The 16677-nt window shown below is 39.3% G+C and overlaps 3 protein-coding genes across 4 annotated transcripts; 1 reads left to right on the top strand and 2 right to left on the bottom strand.

The window, feature by feature from the left end:
* Positions 1-1889: 1889 nt before the first annotated feature.
* On the bottom strand, positions 1890-8552 carry LOC106944816 (uncharacterized). The gene is made up of 7 exons (XM_015028083.1): positions 7911-8552; positions 7657-7831; positions 7028-7098; positions 6697-6870; positions 6519-6616; positions 6362-6433; positions 1890-5673 (listed from the first exon to the last, which is right to left on the bottom strand). Exons 1-7 carry the CDS (start codon positions 7939-7941, stop codon positions 5530-5532), a joined length of 765 nt encoding a protein of 254 aa, XP_014883569.1. The 5' UTR covers positions 7942-8552; the 3' UTR covers positions 1890-5529.
* Positions 8553-9168: 616 nt separating this feature from the next.
* On the bottom strand, positions 9169-11858 carry cox6a1 (cytochrome c oxidase subunit 6A1). The gene is made up of 3 exons (XM_015028231.1): positions 11729-11858; positions 9567-9712; positions 9169-9471 (listed from the first exon to the last, which is right to left on the bottom strand). Exons 1-3 carry the CDS (start codon positions 11826-11828, stop codon positions 9385-9387), a joined length of 333 nt encoding a protein of 110 aa, XP_014883717.1. The 5' UTR covers positions 11829-11858; the 3' UTR covers positions 9169-9384.
* Positions 11859-11880: 22 nt separating this feature from the next.
* On the top strand, positions 11881-14673 carry LOC106944800 (C-type lectin domain family 4 member E-like). Of its 2 annotated transcripts, XM_015028076.1 has the most exons (7): positions 11897-12752; positions 12840-12923; positions 12999-13085; positions 13209-13259; positions 13337-13476; positions 14223-14338; positions 14413-14673. In XM_015028076.1, exons 1-7 carry the CDS (start codon positions 12674-12676, stop codon positions 14564-14566), a joined length of 711 nt encoding a protein of 236 aa, XP_014883562.1. In that variant the 5' UTR covers positions 11897-12673; the 3' UTR covers positions 14567-14673. The 2 variants fall into 2 exon arrangements, with proteins under 2 accessions (XP_014883554.1, XP_014883562.1); XM_015028068.1 differs by having other exon boundaries at positions 11881-12923.
* Positions 14674-16677: the final 2004 nt, after the last annotated feature.

Genomic DNA, 16677 nt, shown 5'->3' with positions numbered 1-16677 from the left:
TGAGGTGGAGACTCAGAGAGAGAACTAGGAGGTGGAGACTCTGAGAGAGCACTAAGAGGTGGAGACTCAGAGAGAGAACTAGGAGGTGGAGACTCAGAGAGAGCACTAAGAGGTGGAGACTCAGAGAAAGCTCTAGGAGACTCAGAGGGAGCACTAGGAGACTCAGAGGGAGCACTAGGAGACTCAGAGGGAGCATTAGGAGACTCAGAGGGAGCATTAGGAGACTCAGAGGAGCACTAGGAAACTCAGGGGAGCACTAAGCGATGAGGACTCAGAGGAAGCGGCTGAATGCGGGCTGGCAGCGTGAAGCGGAGAGGCTGATGTGGTAGCGGGAGGCGCAGAGTCCACTGTGGTGGCGAGGGGCGCAAAGTCCGCAGCAGCAGTGACTGGAAGTGGTACTGGTCCCGAAGACAACGGAAAGGCTGTAGCAACGGTGACCGGAGGCGTGGCTGAGGTAGACGCTGAAGACGTGGATGGAGCTGAGGTAGACGCTGGAGACGTGGCCGGAGCTGGAGCAGATGCAGAAGACGTGGACGGAGCTGAGGTGGACGCTGGAGACGCCGGAACTGAGTTGGTGGAGTTGAAAAACGGAATGTCCGGCTTTGCATTTAGTTTAGAGTGTGTCTATTTAAAGACTACTTCGAAGAGTAGTAGTCTTCGAAGTAGACTACTACTTCTAAGACTAGTAGTAGTCTTAGACTAGTAGTAGACTAGAGACAAAGGTAAATTTAAAAGACACCAATTAGCCTAATCATTTTTTTCCCAAATAGGAATTCCAGAGCACCCGCAGAAAACCTATGCATTTAGTTTAGAGTGTCTCCATTTAAAGACACACTCTAGGAGACTACTTCGAAGAGTAGTAGTCTTCAAAGTAGACTACTACTAAGTAGTAGTCTGTAGGCTAGAGACAAAGGTAAATTTAAAAGACACCAATTAGCCTAATCACTTTTTTCCTCAAATGGTTGGAAAAAGTCTTTTCGGACGTTGTTATTTAATGATTGGAACTGTCCGTCCGTCCGTCCGTCCGTCCGTCCTTCCATCCGTCCATCCATCCATTTTCTTCCGCTTCTCCATCCGGTTCGTATCGCAGGGGTAGCAACCTAAGTAAGGAGGCCCAGATTTCCCTCTCCCCAGCCATTTGGTCCAGGAGTTCCCAGATCAGCAGAGAAACATAGTCCCTCCATCGTGTCCTGGGTCTTCCCCTTGGCCGTCTCCTGATGGGACGTGCCTGAAACACCTCACTCACCAGGGAGGCGTCCAGGAGGCATCCTAACCAGATTTTCCGGCTCAAGACCATGGCCTCAGATTTGGAGGCACTGATCCTCATCCCGGCCACTTCGCACTCGGCTGCGAATCGCTCCAGTGAGAGCTGTAGATCACGACCTGATGAAGGCAGTAGGACCACATCTTCTGCAAAAAGCAGAGGATGCGATCTTAAGGCCACCAAATCAGATCCCCTCAACACCTTGGCTGTGCCTAAAACTTCTGTCAATAAAAGTATTGAACAGAATTAGTGACAAAGCAGCCTTTGCGGAGTCCAACTCTCACCAGAAACGAGCCCGCGTTACTGCCGGGAATGAGGACCAGACTCTGATACTGGAGCTTCTATAGCTCAGGATCAGATCACCAAGGTCCCCCACCTTCAGCTGCCATCCTTTTGATGCTGCAACCCACCCCTTTGTCCCTCCCACAGGTGGTGAACCCATGTGAAAAGGGAATCAGTTCTCGCGTTTAACCCCTATACCGTTATCTACTGTGGCACTCCGGCCTGCTCATTTTTCTCCGTTCGGTTTCCGTGGGACAAACCTTCTTGCCTGCCAATGTATAAGGCCGCATTTCAGGCTTCCTTTTGCTGGAGGGTGTTGGCTTCAGCTTTGCTTGTGTTGTGAGGTTTTCATCATTAAAGGCTGGCTCTATCTTTCCTTCCCGCAGAACCAGAATTCTTCGATTACATATGGATTTTGTTTTGGGTAGCTGGGTTTTTTTTTCCTGGATCGGTGGTAGAGGTTTGAGTTGTTGAGCGTTTGTTTCTGTTTCAACTTTGCTTTGATCAATATCACCTTCTACCTTAGCCCCTTTGCTCTTTATGGTTGCCTTCAAATTCTCATGTTGCTTCTTCTCAGTTATGTACATTTCTGTCACCTTACGCACTTGGTTGGTGACTTCTTTAATGTGATGTTGATCTCTCTGCCTGCTTTCAGATAGTAACTTTAGCTGACAATTTAAGGATTTATTTTCTTTCTTCAGGTCTCTCCAATCATATTCTGTGTGGGCTAAACTTTGTTTCACAGTCAGAGCCTCTTTCTGTTGCTGTAAAGCTAAGAGCTTGGAGGTCTCAGCCTGCTGCTCCATGAGTTTACTCACCTCCTGTTCTTTTTTCGTCAGATGTTCTTTTAATGTCCTGTTTCGCTTTTTTTCCACAGTTAATGCGCATGAAGATAAATCGACCCTTGCTTTAAACTCTTGTTTAGTTCTCTCTATGGCTTCCTCCATTGGGGTTTTGGGAAGTTTCTTATTTTCCTTCTCTACCTCTTTCAAATACTTTTCCAGAGCTTTTACCCTGGCTTCAAGAAGTCTGCACTTCTCTTTTTCTTTCAAAAGCTCATTATTTTTCATGCTAATTTCGTCGATTTTTCGGGACACCTCAACCTCAAGTCTCTTCACTTCACTTTGTTGCTTTTCAACCTTCGCTTGGTATGCTGTGATTTCAGATACCATTTGCCGTTTTTCTGCCTCAATCTTCTCAACCTGCAGTTTTGAGTCCCTTTCAAAGTTTTTTAAAGAGGCTTGAAGCTCTTTAACTTTATTTTTGTAGTCTTTTATCTCAGACAACAACTGAGTCCTGTGGGAACTCCGGTTCTCTACCTTGTGTTGTAACTTTGGGATTTGCTGACTTTCCAGGTATTTATTTTGCTTGAGAGACCAGTTTAGGTCTTTGGTGAGTGAATCAATTTTCTCATTTAGAAGCTCATTTGTACATGAGATTTTTCCAAATCCTCCTGCAGTATGTTCTCCTTAATCAGCAACGCAGATTTTTCTTTAATCCTTTGCATAAAATCCATAACCATGAGAGCCAATTCATCTCTTGTCATTTGTCTAATTTGGGACTTTGTTAACGAATCAGGGTCAATTTGTGACATTTTGACTGTCCAACCGATGTATCAGAAAAGCTACAAAAAAATGCAATGTTAAATCCAATATGGAAAAACCAACGCCCGTGCTGCTTCTTGAGCTTCTTGCAAATTTGATTCAGATGCAGGACATTCAAGGCATCCGTTTCTTATGACATCACAACACTTCGACATCATCAGATTCCATCAGTGGAACAATGTAATGTATGCTATGTTGCTAGGCAACAGCAAAGCCAGCTCACTTTCCAGTCTCCTGGCTGTTTCTACTTTAACAGCCAAATCTTACAAGCACATATACTTTTTATCCAGTATCTTGAGTGAGGAGTCAGTAGTCTTTCCTAGTCACTTGTTTCTTACTTCTGGTAAGAAACAAAGGGGTTACAGAATGACTTGAACGTTATATGACACAACAGGTAATTATTATTAGAAAATAAAGAAAGCTTAATAAACGGAATAACTGGAATTATTGTAGGGGGTCTTAATCATGAATTGGATAAATGCCAAAAATCAAATAGGACAAACTACTACACAGCAGAGTTGCATTCTTTGTTTCAACCATTTTCACAACCAGTTGAACAGAAGTGAAATTTATTTTAGGTAAGATCACAGATTGGGGGTAAATTTTTTTTAAATTTACATTTGTGTAATAATATTTGGCCATAATTATCAGGTTATTAATAATATATTCCAATTTTGTGTCCTAAATATAAATGCCAAATTTAATTGCTGTAAGTTACAGTTGGAATATTTAAATTATTAGTCAGCAACCAATTATGAAGATCCTTCCAAAATTTAGATGCATAACTGCAAGAAAAGGATAAATGTTGCAAAGGTTCTACGTCAAAAGGCACAGTCATTTGCCTCAATATTAAATTTTAGTCTAAAGTATTCTTTACATGGATAGATATTATTTAATATTTTAAAATTAATTTCCTTTGTTTTGGGGGGTAGAGGGAATTTTAAATAGCTGCATTTTTTTTTTGCATACACTAAAAGACAATTCTTTAAGTATATTTCTTCTTTTCAAGGGGGAAGGGAAAGTCTTTTGGATGATGACTGTTCTTGAAATTTACTGTTGCAGTTTTTGTCTATAAAAATGTAGTCTTGGATAAACAGTGGGTAAAGCCGTGGTACTGAGACTGTATAAAATAATGAACCTTGTATTGTGTTAATCAAAGCCTGACAGATAGCTTTAATTCATTAATCAATTAATTAATCAATCAATTAATTAATTAATAAGCAAACTAGCTGAAAGCTAACTTTAGGAAAAAGGCTTGGGCAGCAAGGCAGTTTAGGATAGTGAAAAACCGGCAGTTGGTGTCAGTTACACTCCAAGGTTTCGCTCGTTTTTCGCTTTTTACGTAACTCTGATTCCCAATAAAAAATAATAGCACCCATCTCGCCATCGAGCTGCACATTTTGATACCATTTTTGTTGGTGGGCATGCAGCGGTTAGAGCCGCATTAAGGGAGACGAAAGAAGAAGAAATAAAGATATAAACAGAAATTCTAAAGGCAGTCACTGCTCTTCCCTATGTAACGCAAATGGCAGGCCCCAATAATAAATAAAGCGTTGCAAGCTGGCTGTTTGAATGGTAATGTCCAAGCAAATTAATGGAAAATTGAGTGGAAAGAAAAGATGATGTATAAAATATAGCAAATGTAGGGGGAGAGGAGGATTCCCAAGCTGTCAGAGTTTAAAAAGGAACCAGAAACCAAGTCATAGGTGTCTTATGTCGGCTAAAGACAGAAATGACTGGACTGTGGCTCAATGGCTCGTCCTTTTTTTTTTTTTAGATAAAAGTCAAAACTGAATTATGGTTTAAAATTAGCTGTAAACCATAATCAATAAAACAAACAAAAATGAATACTTGATATATTTCCCTCTGTGAATAGCAAATCTGGAAAATATGTGGTTTAATTTTTTTTAAACTTATTTACTGAAATAAATAAATTTTTTCAATTAGATTCTAATTCATTAAGATTCAAGGAAGATGCTGAAGATCATATAGCTAATAAGTAAAACTTCACTGGCATTTAACCTTGGCTGTTAACTGTGGAGGTTTTGCATTGTCTGAGTAGTACAGTGATCATTTTTAAATAACTAAAAAAAAGAAAAAAATTTAAAACCTTCTAAATTCACCATTCAAACATTATAAAAATGTGAAATTGAGCTTATTGTATGTAAACCTAACTACAATTATGAAGGTTTTTGAGATCCACATTCTCTGAGAACTAGAGGTATTGGACGCCACCTACAGGCCAAAATCAGCAGCTGAAATTGCTCATGCTTCGACTTGGATGAGACTGAATCATTATAATGGTCATTAATATTGTCCTTTGTCAGGTGACAGTAACATAGTAAATCTATTATAGTGTTAAAGTTCTGTTTCTCACAATCACATCAGCTGTTTATCCAGTAACAGGATTTCCTTTTCCAGCTTCTTCATCTTCAGTGCTCTGTAGGCCATCTCCTGGTCCCGATTCTCCATCTCCTTTTTGAGGTAACAGCAGTAAAGGGTCCTTAGTTCATCAGTCTGCTTCTGAAAACATATAAGCAGAGGTATGTAGAGTACCCAAAGATGTTCTCAAGTAGGAGTAACACTACTTCAACATATTTTTACTTGAGTAAAAGTAAAAAATAGCCATCCAAGAAATTATGCAAATAAAAACATATTTGGTAAAATAAAAAGTCTACTCAAGAAATGTGTAACTAATCAAATTATCAATCATTTAATATTTAAAAAATACATAGTCAGATAGACAAAAATATAAATATAAGTGGAAATGTTGGTGATTTAAGGGCCAAAATGAAAATAATTCATTTTAGTAATGAAAGAAACAACAAAATGAGGCAAAAATTTTTTTTCCCAAATCAGTTTCTTTAACTACATAACTTATGAAATTTTAACAAAAACTGCAGGTGTGTGTCTGTGTGTGGTGAATTTTTGGTTAAAACATGTTTGTCTTTCATTCAGTGAAGCAACTAAGTCACTTGTGGGTAGAGAATCCAGAAAGTTTACTCTAGTACGAACAGCGATACTTCATAATAAAATTACTCAAAAAAAGGTAAAAAGTACAGCGTAGCACATTAAAAAAAAAAAAAGTTACTCAAGTAAATGTAACTGAGGAAATGTAACTCTGATTATAGGTCTCCTAAACAGCACATGTATAATTGTTATATTTCTTTTCACTTATTTAATCTGTCTGTCGCTGAATCCTGACTCTCACCTCAGCACGTCTGGTCCTGCTCGTAGTCCCTGCTGGGCTGCCGACCTCCTGAAAACTGCTGTGCTGCACATCCTTCATTAAAAGAAAACACAAAAATTCAGTGTGAAAAAGAAAAATTGGATAAATTGGTCAATGAAGCAGGAGTGGAGGAGTCTACCCCGTCAAAATGAGCCTCGCTGATGTCCGTCTCATCGCCGCTCAGGCTCTCTGGTTCCGTCTTTGTGACGGGCAGGAGGAGGACCGGATGGCCTGACACTTTCGACACGTCGACAACATTAAAGTCGGTTGTCTCCAAATACAGTAAAAGGGTTTAAAGAGTCTTGACTTAAACTTACCGCTCATAAAGGAGCTGTCGGATCCACCGACGGGGCCGATGCAGGCGCCTCCGGGTAGGACCTCCACCCTCATGGTGTTTTCTCTGCTGTGCACCCCGTCCTCCTCTGCTGAGGTCAGAGAGGGGCTTCCCGACCCTCCCTCGGTCCTCAGCACATCGGCCCTTTTTCTTTTTGCTGTGCAAGTACGAATTTCAGAGCAAATAATTGAGCACAGGCTTATGAAATGGAATGAATTTACAAGTCAGTCGCTTAGCAAGGTCTGACAATTAGTACAAACAAGCATCAGGAAGAAGGGCGTCTAATACTTGAGTCTGTTGTTTCCCAAGAGTACCTGTTTGGATGATGTTCTTGTGCTTGACTTTCACTTGCTGCCATGTTCTTTTGTAGCCACTGTCTGAAACCCTGAGTCAGAAAAAAACAACTATTACTTCATGTACTGCTTACATATTGAAACTATATCAGGGTTTCCCTCAGTGTATTATAAGCCAGGCGGGCCACCAGGCTTTGCTTGTGCCCCCAACAGGCTAAGCGTTGCTTATTTATTTACTTTATTTTATGTTTGCATTTTTTAAGACTTTATTGCTGGTGTTCAGATATTAATCTTCCAATAACATAAGATTATCAAGTGATATTTTCATATTTCCTGTCAACTTTAAACATTTTTAAACTCAAAAACGCGACGAGCCGCTGCATGAATGACTACAGAGCGCCCAACCACCGGGCTTAGCGAGTTTTCTGGGGGAAATCTTGTACTATAGAAAATAAAAGCATTGCCAACCCTTGAAATTTTTGTCACATTACAACTACAAATTTAGTCCAAAGTTAGTCCGTGATGTGAGTAATGTGACAAAATAGGTTAGAGATCTAGTGGCAATGCATCGAGTAAAGACAGGATGAAAGAGCAGAATGTTTACAGGACATTTCCAAATTAGGATGACAAGATGAATTTGGTGCTCTTACGCATTTATTTTATCAGCAATCCTCTGCCAGGCTTCCTCCCTCAGCTTGGAGGCGCTGGTTGTGTTGGACTTGGCTGTTAGGATCTCTCGCTCTTCTTCATACAACTTCAAAATAAGTTCTTGCTCCTTGGAGCTGAAGAAATGAGCCCTCTCCTGCTTTTTATTCATCTGGTAATCTGTGATCATAAAAAACAAGTGAATGTACTTTTTTTTTTTTAGACCGATGTATGCTGTCTAAAACTCCTGCCTCCTCACCTCTGTCTGCGTTCATCATCATCATCATCATTGTGATCCGGGTCTCTACGTGCGACTGCTCTCCCCTGTGCGGCGGAGCGAGCGCGCGCACTTATCCGAGATGTTTCAATGCTAGATTTAGTAATCAAATCGTAATCCGCTGCAGAAAAACGCTGCGAAACCGAGCCGGGTCGGCGCCACGGTTCGATCCGGGATGCGTCACGTTGTAAAACAGTTGTCCAGGAGACGGAACCGAGGAATGATAACCGTTGTCACCGGGTCGGTATATCGACAAGCTTTGTTAACCCAGGATTTTCTAATTCGGCTTAAGGCGCGTCCACGTGAAAGAGGTGGAGTCCGTAACAAAGACCGAGTCACACGTAACGCAGCGTCGCGTCATTATACGACGTTGTTAAGCTGCTGTTGCGCTATTAGGAGGCATGAATGGAAAACACGAAACGGACTGAGAAACGTATTAAAGAGCCAGATTTCGACGTCAAATCATTGGCGCATCACTGTTGTTTCCGCTCTCAGGTGAAAATGGTGTCTTGATACGAGGTGGCCTGCAAGGCTGGGTTCCAACATGGCCGGGATACTGTTTCTGCAACTTAAAACCGGTTGGTGCAACTCAGTCTGGGCGCATGCAGGGAACTTTTTAAAGAAGCCCACTCAAAGTAATATGAAACTACTATGTCATAATTTTTTTTAAAAAATCATCTTTATGTTACAGGACCATGTCAGAATTAAAATAAAAAAATCAGCTGTACAAGGCATCCCATTAATGCCGAAGGTACATAATTAGTAAATGTTAAACCATAATAAAACCGCAGACACTGAATAGCATTAGCGGGTTACAAAAGCATCATCAAATTTCACCAACATTAAGTTCTGTGACTACAGTTATCTCAGATTAGGACCTAAAGGAAAACAATTGTTTGACCCACACAAAAACTGAAATACATCTTCTTTCCTTTAGCTGTTTTCAATCAGTGGTTCCCTAAATTTAACACCTTTTTAATTTTCCATTTTCAAGCCAAGTCTTAATACATAATGAGCAGAAACTGGAAACTGGAATAAGAGCAATGGTAATAAATTAAAATAATTTCATATGATTTGATTTTAAGGGCATAATATGAGGAATAAAATTCTGCGATCTTTACCATCCCAACCTAAACATGTACTTTATGACAATGCATTTCTAAGAACAAAACAACTTAGAGTCTGCTGTATAAAACTAGCAGAAATAAGAAAAACACAAAAGACCAAAAACACAAACCAGTGGAGTCAATAGCCATTTTATTTAAGTCAAGTAAGTTTAAGCTGATATTTTTGTTTAATGGTCCAGAACAGAGGAATTGTTGGTTCAGGTGCTCCAATGTGGGGAGCACAGAGGTATAAACAATAAAACTTCCCAAAAAAATAGACTGCAAATAGGAGTGTGATCCTGTAACGATAGCAGAGGGGGCTCTAGAGCCAGCGCTGACGTCTGGAGAGTTTAGTCATGGCCCTCATAGCCATCTGGAAGAGCATTCACATGAGAGTTGTGGAAGAGGGTTTTGTTGCCATCTCCCCAGGGGAAACGCTATTTTGGAGAAAAAAATAAAAAAAAACATCAGAACAAAAATAAAGCAGCAAAATGAGACAAATCTGTAAAACTGTTAAATAATGACATCTGACCTTGGTGCGAATGCGAAGGTGGGTGTATGGGACAAACTCTGGTGGTGCATCATGGCTGTGCTCCTTCTCTTTCAAGAAGGTGTTCAGCATGCACACTGCGACACCAGGCAGCGCAATCACAAAGGTGAGGATCTTCCATGTTTTAGCTGTTGAGAAATTATTTCATAAACCAATGAAAACATGTGCGCTCACAGGACTGAGAGGAAAAACAAAAAAAGGCAGGAAGCAGAAAGTCATCACCATTTGTACACCATTTTATATTTTCATTCTGTACAAACAAAAACTTTAGTGCATCACTTTACGTCACCTGGTAGTTCAGAGTTTTCTGCAGAGGAAACTAATAATTTTATTTACCGGGTTTTGCACCGTTCCACACCTTCCTTGTAAACAAACCATGTAGATATTTTGGTTGTTTAGAGATAGTAAAAAGCTACAACGGCATAAATTCTGTCTTCACGTCTAAATTTTTGAAGTCTTTTACTAAATATCAGTGAAAATTATGACTCATGGTTTCATCAGCAAGTCATATTTTAATTGGTAGTTGGTGGAGATTTTCTTCACCAACCTGAGTTATTCTAGCTGACTCCATGGCCACCATCGTAGCAGAAGGAGCTGTTGGAGTCATCACTCCTCATTGACGCTCCAGGACACACTACGTGTTAAGAAGTTTTCGTAGCATATGCCATTTTTCACCATGTTGGAGTTGTTAGCAATTTTCAGGTTAGCAACTACAAAGGATGAACTTACAGGCTTAGGCACACAATTCAGGTCAGATGGTGTTGGAGGAAATATGTGGAACTGGAAAGGTTTTCAAAGTATCAACTGTTTAATTAAAGCTGCACCAAAATCAGGAGTTCATCGAAAGTCAACGACTACACCGACACTTTTCAGGACTAAGTAGAACAGAATTATCCCAAATGAACAAAGTGGATTCAGTTTCAACAAACCTGTCGTGGAATGATGATTTTTTTTGTGCTGCTTTTGCTGCAGTAATTTTACCCAGACGTTCATGCAGACTGTCCTTGAATTATGCAACGTTCAAATTAGAGAAAATCTGTTGGTTCGTGTGTGTTGTGAGCATACAGTATAGAAATATCAGCTGGCAGAGAGTGAGTATGCATCTATTTTTAGTATGCGTCTATGTGCATCTATATACACACATCAGAAGCTGCACTGTGATTCAGAGCAAGGTTATCTCACAGGTCACCTTTTCACACAACAATTTACTCTAATGCACATATTTGTGATTTATTAGACTACTGGCTGTCAACAGTGGACCTCAGAACTCACCGTTTTTCACATTTTAGATGAGTCTCTGCTCCTTCTTTTTCTTCTTTTTGTTTTATGGCAGTTGGCAAACAACTTAAAGGTGCATTACTGCCATCTTCCAGACTGGAGTATAAATTAGATCTCCTACCACTATAATCTCCCCATAATACCCGACTTCCTACGAAAACTAAAAATGCTGTTAAATACTACATCCTCAAACGATCTTTGCAGCAAATTTTTAATATCTACTTTATTTTTATTTCTATTTAACTCTTTGATTAACACCTCTCTTTCCTGACTATACTTATTACATTCTAGAAAAATATGCTCCACTGTTCTCTGCTCCAGTACACCTGAATCAATCTGAATCTACCTGCTCAGGTGCAGAAGGTTGTTAATCAGCCATTTATTAAAGTCAGGTGTGTGGAGGAAGTAAAACATGTCGGACTGAAGGTTCTAATGATTCAGGTCGAAAACCTTTGCGTTAGAGGAATCGAATCGTCACTAAAGTCAAATTTGTTTTACGTCAATATTTTATAGCTGGCTTATCACTACACCGCGCTATTTTTTTCATTTCTTCCTCACACAAATTATACGACTCTGATATTGCCTTATAGCATAAACATTTATATTTTGCCGCTTCCACTCTGACGTTTGAATGTAATAAGTTAAGACCTAGACGACCGACTTTAAGTTTAATCACCAACATTTTTGTTTTAGAGTAAAAAAAAAATTATAATTTACGAGGCGCTCCGGAAAACTCAAGGATGTAACAGGGTTGCTAAAGAAGCTAACGCTAGCTCAGCAAGGTCACACTCCAGCCGTAACCTGCTGTTGTGAAGCTCTGCTAGACCGCATCCGCTCACTGAAAATCAGCAAACACTCATAATTACCCGAGTCCCCGCCATGTTCAGCGGCAGCTGAGAGCTGACGCCGGGTTTGAGTCAAAGAAGACCTCAACAACATCTGAGAGAAACGTCCGAAGGCCGCCATCTTGCTTTCTGAAAGACCGGTGACCGGAAACAGTCATTTGTAGAGATGCAGTCACGTGAGACTTTTCAAGAGCTCTACTACGCCGCCAAGCAAAAGAAACAAAACACACAAAAAGGTCGTTCTTTTATTGATAGGTAAAATTCAGTTAATTTCTGTAGTGTTACAGTACTGCAGATGAAGTCCAGACCTCAGCTTCAATTAAAAAGTTAACATAGTACCATAAATAAATGCTGAAAAGAATGAGCTGAAGCCATTTCACAGACCTGGCCAACATCACTTCAGTGAAACACTAGTACACTTCCCTGACAAAGTACATGCCTCAGTTTAATGCTGTAAAACCTGATTTGTGTGTACTACTTGATCATGGAGAAAAAAAATGTTCATTGACTTAATTACTATTATTGACTTTTTTTATTCACATAGAGTAAGAAATAAATCATTGTTACCATGACTGTGAGAAATTGTCGCTGTAAAGGGATTGGATGTCATTATAAGTGCAGCCACCAACAATTTAGGTTGTGGACTTAGACAAAAAGGAATTTCACAAAGAAATGGTCACTCTAATGACTGAACCACCTGGATGGATTTTTCAAAAATAGTCCAGGGTCCTTGGTGAACCCATCCTACAGCTTCTGTGTGTTGACACCTGGAAAACACGAGGGTTAAAACTCCAGAGCAGTATTTACTTACCTGTTAATAGCTAACATATTTGGCCTCATGATGAACAAAAATATTGGGTTGATCTCTTATCTGATTCTGAACTCACAGTTTGTCTGTGGACTGAATACTGACTGCATCCAAGGCAAAACAAAAAAACAAACAAAAAATCTTGTTCTCCTTTAATAATGGAAACTCAGTATCAACCGTTTAGCACAACGGACAGCAGCTTGGATCAAGCAGATCGCAATATCAGCCAACAAACAGGTAAAACTTCCATGTCATCTGAATTTCTTTCTGAGTTACTTCAGACATCGAGAAATCAGAGTGTGAAATGTGTGTGTGTCTTTTCAGGGATGAAGAGAATATTGACGTACATCCTCTACAGCGTGCCGCTGCTGCTGCTTTTGATTCTGCTCTTGGTCATAGGGGTCATATGTAGGACTTTAAGCACATCATAACAAGGTGGATGAGTAATGTTACTACAAATCACACTTTGATATTATTTCACAGTCTCTCAGATGAAGAAGGAAATGACTGATGTCAAACTACAGCTCCAGATCATCAACAATAGAGGACCAATGTCCTTATGTACTTCAGGTAAAAAAAATAAAAAAAAACATCAAAAAAGGAAAAAGATCTCTGATTTCTCAGAATAAAAATGCAGACAAATTTGGTCTCTTAAAACAACTTTATGCATTTCTGTGGTTTCTCAAACTAAAGGTCCTACAGATGCAAAACAAGTCCTGGTGGAGAGAATTGTTCCAGTTAGAGGTATAATTCAAGTATCTTTGAACAAACAAAATCTTTGCTTTTGATCCATTTTGACTGTGATGATCCTTATGAGTAAGGAACTTGCAAGGAGGGCTGGGCGAGTTTCCAGGGCAGCTGCTACCTGCTTTCCACCACCACCACCGTCTGGCAACGAGCCGAAGATCAGTGTAGATCATTTGGAGGACACCTGCTAGTTCTTAACAATGTGGAGGAACTGGTGAGGTCCGACTTGGCTCCATAAAACTGCAAGCACACATAATGAAATACATAAATATTCAGTTTTATACCCCATTGATATTTATTACATATCAGTATGTCAAATTTGCAAATCTTAGTGTAGTTTAATGGGATTTGTGTTTCTGATCAACACAAACTAGTGCACTGATTGGAAGTGGATGGAGTCTGGTAAATGTTTTCCCCAAAACTTTGGTGCTAGTATAAAGCGAGATGTTTGTATTCATCTCGCTTTATGCTAGCAATCCCAAATAAAAGCCAGCGCAACTGAGTCCCATTTTCAGATTGCCTCAAAGCATCACAACAAACATGTGGAAGAAGGTGGTGTGATTAAATAAAACCGAAATTAAACAGTTTGATCTAAATGCAAAGAAGACAACACGTTGAAGACACAATACCCACGGTGAAACAAACTGGAGGAAGTATCATGTTGTGGGGATGCTTTTCGTCAGCAGAAGTAAGGAAGCTAGTCAGAGTTTAGGAGAAGATGGAGGGAGCCAAATAAAGGTTGTTGAGGAACACCAAATTAAAAGCTGTAAAAGGATTGAAATTCTAGTAAGACAAGGACTTTAGACCCCAATAGTACACTAGGTTCTTGATTGTATTGTGATGAAATGTGGACACGGTCAATAGTTATGAAATACTTTGTAATTAAACAAAACAAACACATAAATCTATCAACTAAATTGTGGCTGAAGATACTGAACATGCCCTTATATTTTATTCCAGGACTACATTTCAGGCATAGTTGACATCAAGTATTCCTACTGGATCGGACTTGTGGAGCGACAGCATGAGGGCCACTGGAGCTGGGTGGATGGAACTGACTTTGGCTCGACCCCGACGTGAGTCGAAAGTGAAGCCTCAAGATGGAGACATAAAACAATTGAAATAACTCTTTGTGCTGTTTGGTGTTTAGATTCTGGGACCAGGGTCAACCTGACAACTGGGACTTCAGAGTGAACGGAGAGGACTGTGGGCAGCTGCACGCCTCTGTGAACCGCAAGCGCAAGCTGTGGAACGATGCAGACTGTAGCCTGGGCTACAGGTACATCTGTGAAGCTAAGGCATGAGATGGCATTATACGTAGCTCATGCTTTGTTGATATGCCCAGACTGATGAGGGGGAGAGGATGGATAAAAGTCAAACTATTTGACCTATTAGAACATCTGTTAACCGGTGGTTGCCATGGTTTTCTCTTCCTCACAATAAGAGTTCATTTGAAAGCAAAAGTATTCACTCTCCTTGAACCTTTCGACATTTTGTCATGCCACATTCACAACTTTACCGTCATTTATTGGGATTTTATGTCAATGTCCAACTGAAAGTAATAAAATTGTTAGAATGGAAAATGATTCATGGTTTTCAAAACTTTTTACAAAAAAATAAAACAAAATAAAACAAAATTTGAAAAACAAGGGTCTGTGTCCAGGTTAGCCTACTCTGATATTTTTAAAGCTAACGCTGGTTCTAACACAATGTCCGAAGACTTTAATAGCTTCAATTTGAAGGGTGAGCAGCTGAATATATTTGTTTCCATCGGAGAACACAAGGCCATAATTTCCAGAGTTCCTAAATTATGGGGCTTTGTTGGAAACAGAGAACGAGAGAAAACGAATTAAAATGTTCACAACTGTCCACTAGATGGCAGCAGTAATCATCGTCCTGCTAATACAACTTTTAAAACAAATTTGCTACATAAATTTAACAGTCATGATCAGAAGATAACACATAATAATAAACAAGTGTACAGATAATGTATTAATAAAGATAAAAAAAAACCTGTGAATTTAGTAAATTTACTGGCCTCTTACCAAAAGAAATTCTAAAAGATTTCTTTGGAGAAGTTAATGAGCTTAAATCTGCCTTGGCAAAATAAATTTTGGAATCATAACCATGTTAATTATTTGAATTTAAATAAAGTGTATTGCGTTTGTTTGCAATGTTTCTGAGATCATCAAACCATATTCTGTTTCCAACTCTGGATTTGTAGAGACAGGAACCAGCAACCATCACATACTCAGCCTTAGTACAGACACTCACTCGTCCACTCAGCACAGAAATAAAGCAAATATACTTTTCTAGATAGGTAAAATAACAATGGGAAGTTTTTAATTTAATTTAATTTAATTTAATTTAATTTCCACTAGAGAGTTAATCTAACCACAGAAATAAGAAACAGTTCTTTTTTTTCTTAATTATGTACCATTTGGGGCCCTAAAAGAGCTTTAATCGGCTGGACTGCGGCCAACAATTGCTCCTTTTGTATGATAAGGTTACAGAAACCTGGACAAAATAGATTTGTGTGGTAGAATGGCCCTGTTCTGTCACTGAGAATCTGAGACAAGACTTGAAAATTGATTCTCACCAGTCAATGTGACTGAGCTCAAGCTCTTTAGCTAACAACACTGGCCAAAAAAAGTCAGTTTCTAGCTTTGCAAAGCTGGTAGAGACATAGACCAGATCCAACAAAGATTCACAGCTGTAATCGCAACAAAAAGTGGTAGTGTGAAGAATTGCATCCAAAATTTACATATTCTTATTTGTAAAAAAAATGTCCTTTAGCTTTGCAGTTCTGCAGTACTGGAGTCTATCACATAACCAACTGTGCAAAAAACTACTCCATGCATGGAGCACATAACCAAACCCAGATATAAATCAACACATGCACTTATGTTTACAATCTTGTCACCTCTGTCAGATATTGACGTTTTGCGTATTTATAGAAAGTAATCTAGTTTGGAAGAAGTTCAGCGCAAAGTTGTGGGAATTCTAGCAAATGTCACATATTTATACAGCTGAGTTTGGGCAAACTTTTATTGATACAGGTTTCAAAAATACAAACCTGAGAGATTAAAGGCTGATGTTGGATCGGGACAATAAGTCGATTCACCTGAAAGTTACGTTCACAACTACTCTTTAAATCTTTCAACTTTTGCATCCAAACATTTAATTTTAATCTTTTTTGTAAAAAATACAGCTAAACACATATATTTTAAAGATCTATAAATGTTTTTGATGATCTACGAGTATAATAGTTGACAACAGACTAGAAGAAGGTGGATTGTGAATATAAGGAGTTATTAGAAATGGATGTTTGTAAATGTGAGATTCTGCCACTTAATCAAGCAATAATTAACTAATATGAATGCAAGCAGCAACATCATGTGGGATAATGATGATG

Source organism: Poecilia latipinna, unplaced genomic scaffold, assembly GCF_001443285.1.
Source record: "Poecilia latipinna isolate Pla-1442-1.1 unplaced genomic scaffold, P_latipinna-1.0 Scaffold8, whole genome shotgun sequence".
NCBI lineage: Eukaryota > Metazoa > Chordata > Actinopteri > Cyprinodontiformes > Poeciliidae > Poecilia > Poecilia latipinna.
This window is presented reverse-complemented; position numbering and strand designations above follow the sequence as displayed.

Coding starts and splice junctions, on each gene's coding strand:
- LOC106944816 (XM_015028083.1), bottom strand. CDS start 7,941: ATGATGATGATGATGATGAACGCAGACAGAG. Junction 7,832..7,910: donor GATGATGAACGCAGACAGAG/GTGAGGAGGCAG, acceptor TTATGATCACAG/ATTACCAGATGAATAAAAAG. Junction 6,617..6,696: donor CGACAGCTCCTTTATGAGCG/GTAAGTTTAAGT, acceptor ACGTGTCGAAAG/TGTCAGGCCATCCGGTCCTC.
- cox6a1 (XM_015028231.1), bottom strand. CDS start 11,828: ATGGCGGCCTTCGGACGTTTCTCTCAGATGTTGTTGAGGTCTTCTTTG. Junction 9,713..11,728: donor TGAACATGGCGGGGACTCGG/GTAATTATGAGT, acceptor ATTTCTCAACAG/CTAAAACATGGAAGATCCTC. Junction 9,472..9,566: donor ACCTTCGCATTCGCACCAAG/GTCAGATGTCAT, acceptor TCTCCAAAATAG/CGTTTCCCCTGGGGAGATGG.
- LOC106944800 (XM_015028068.1), top strand. CDS start 12,674: ATGGAAACTCAGTATCAACCGTTTAGCACAACGGACAGCAGCTTGGAT. Junction 13,477..14,222: donor TTAACAATGTGGAGGAACTG/GTGAGGTCCGAC, acceptor ATTTTATTCCAG/GACTACATTTCAGGCATAGT. Junction 14,339..14,412: donor GACTTTGGCTCGACCCCGAC/GTGAGTCGAAAG, acceptor TTTGGTGTTTAG/ATTCTGGGACCAGGGTCAAC.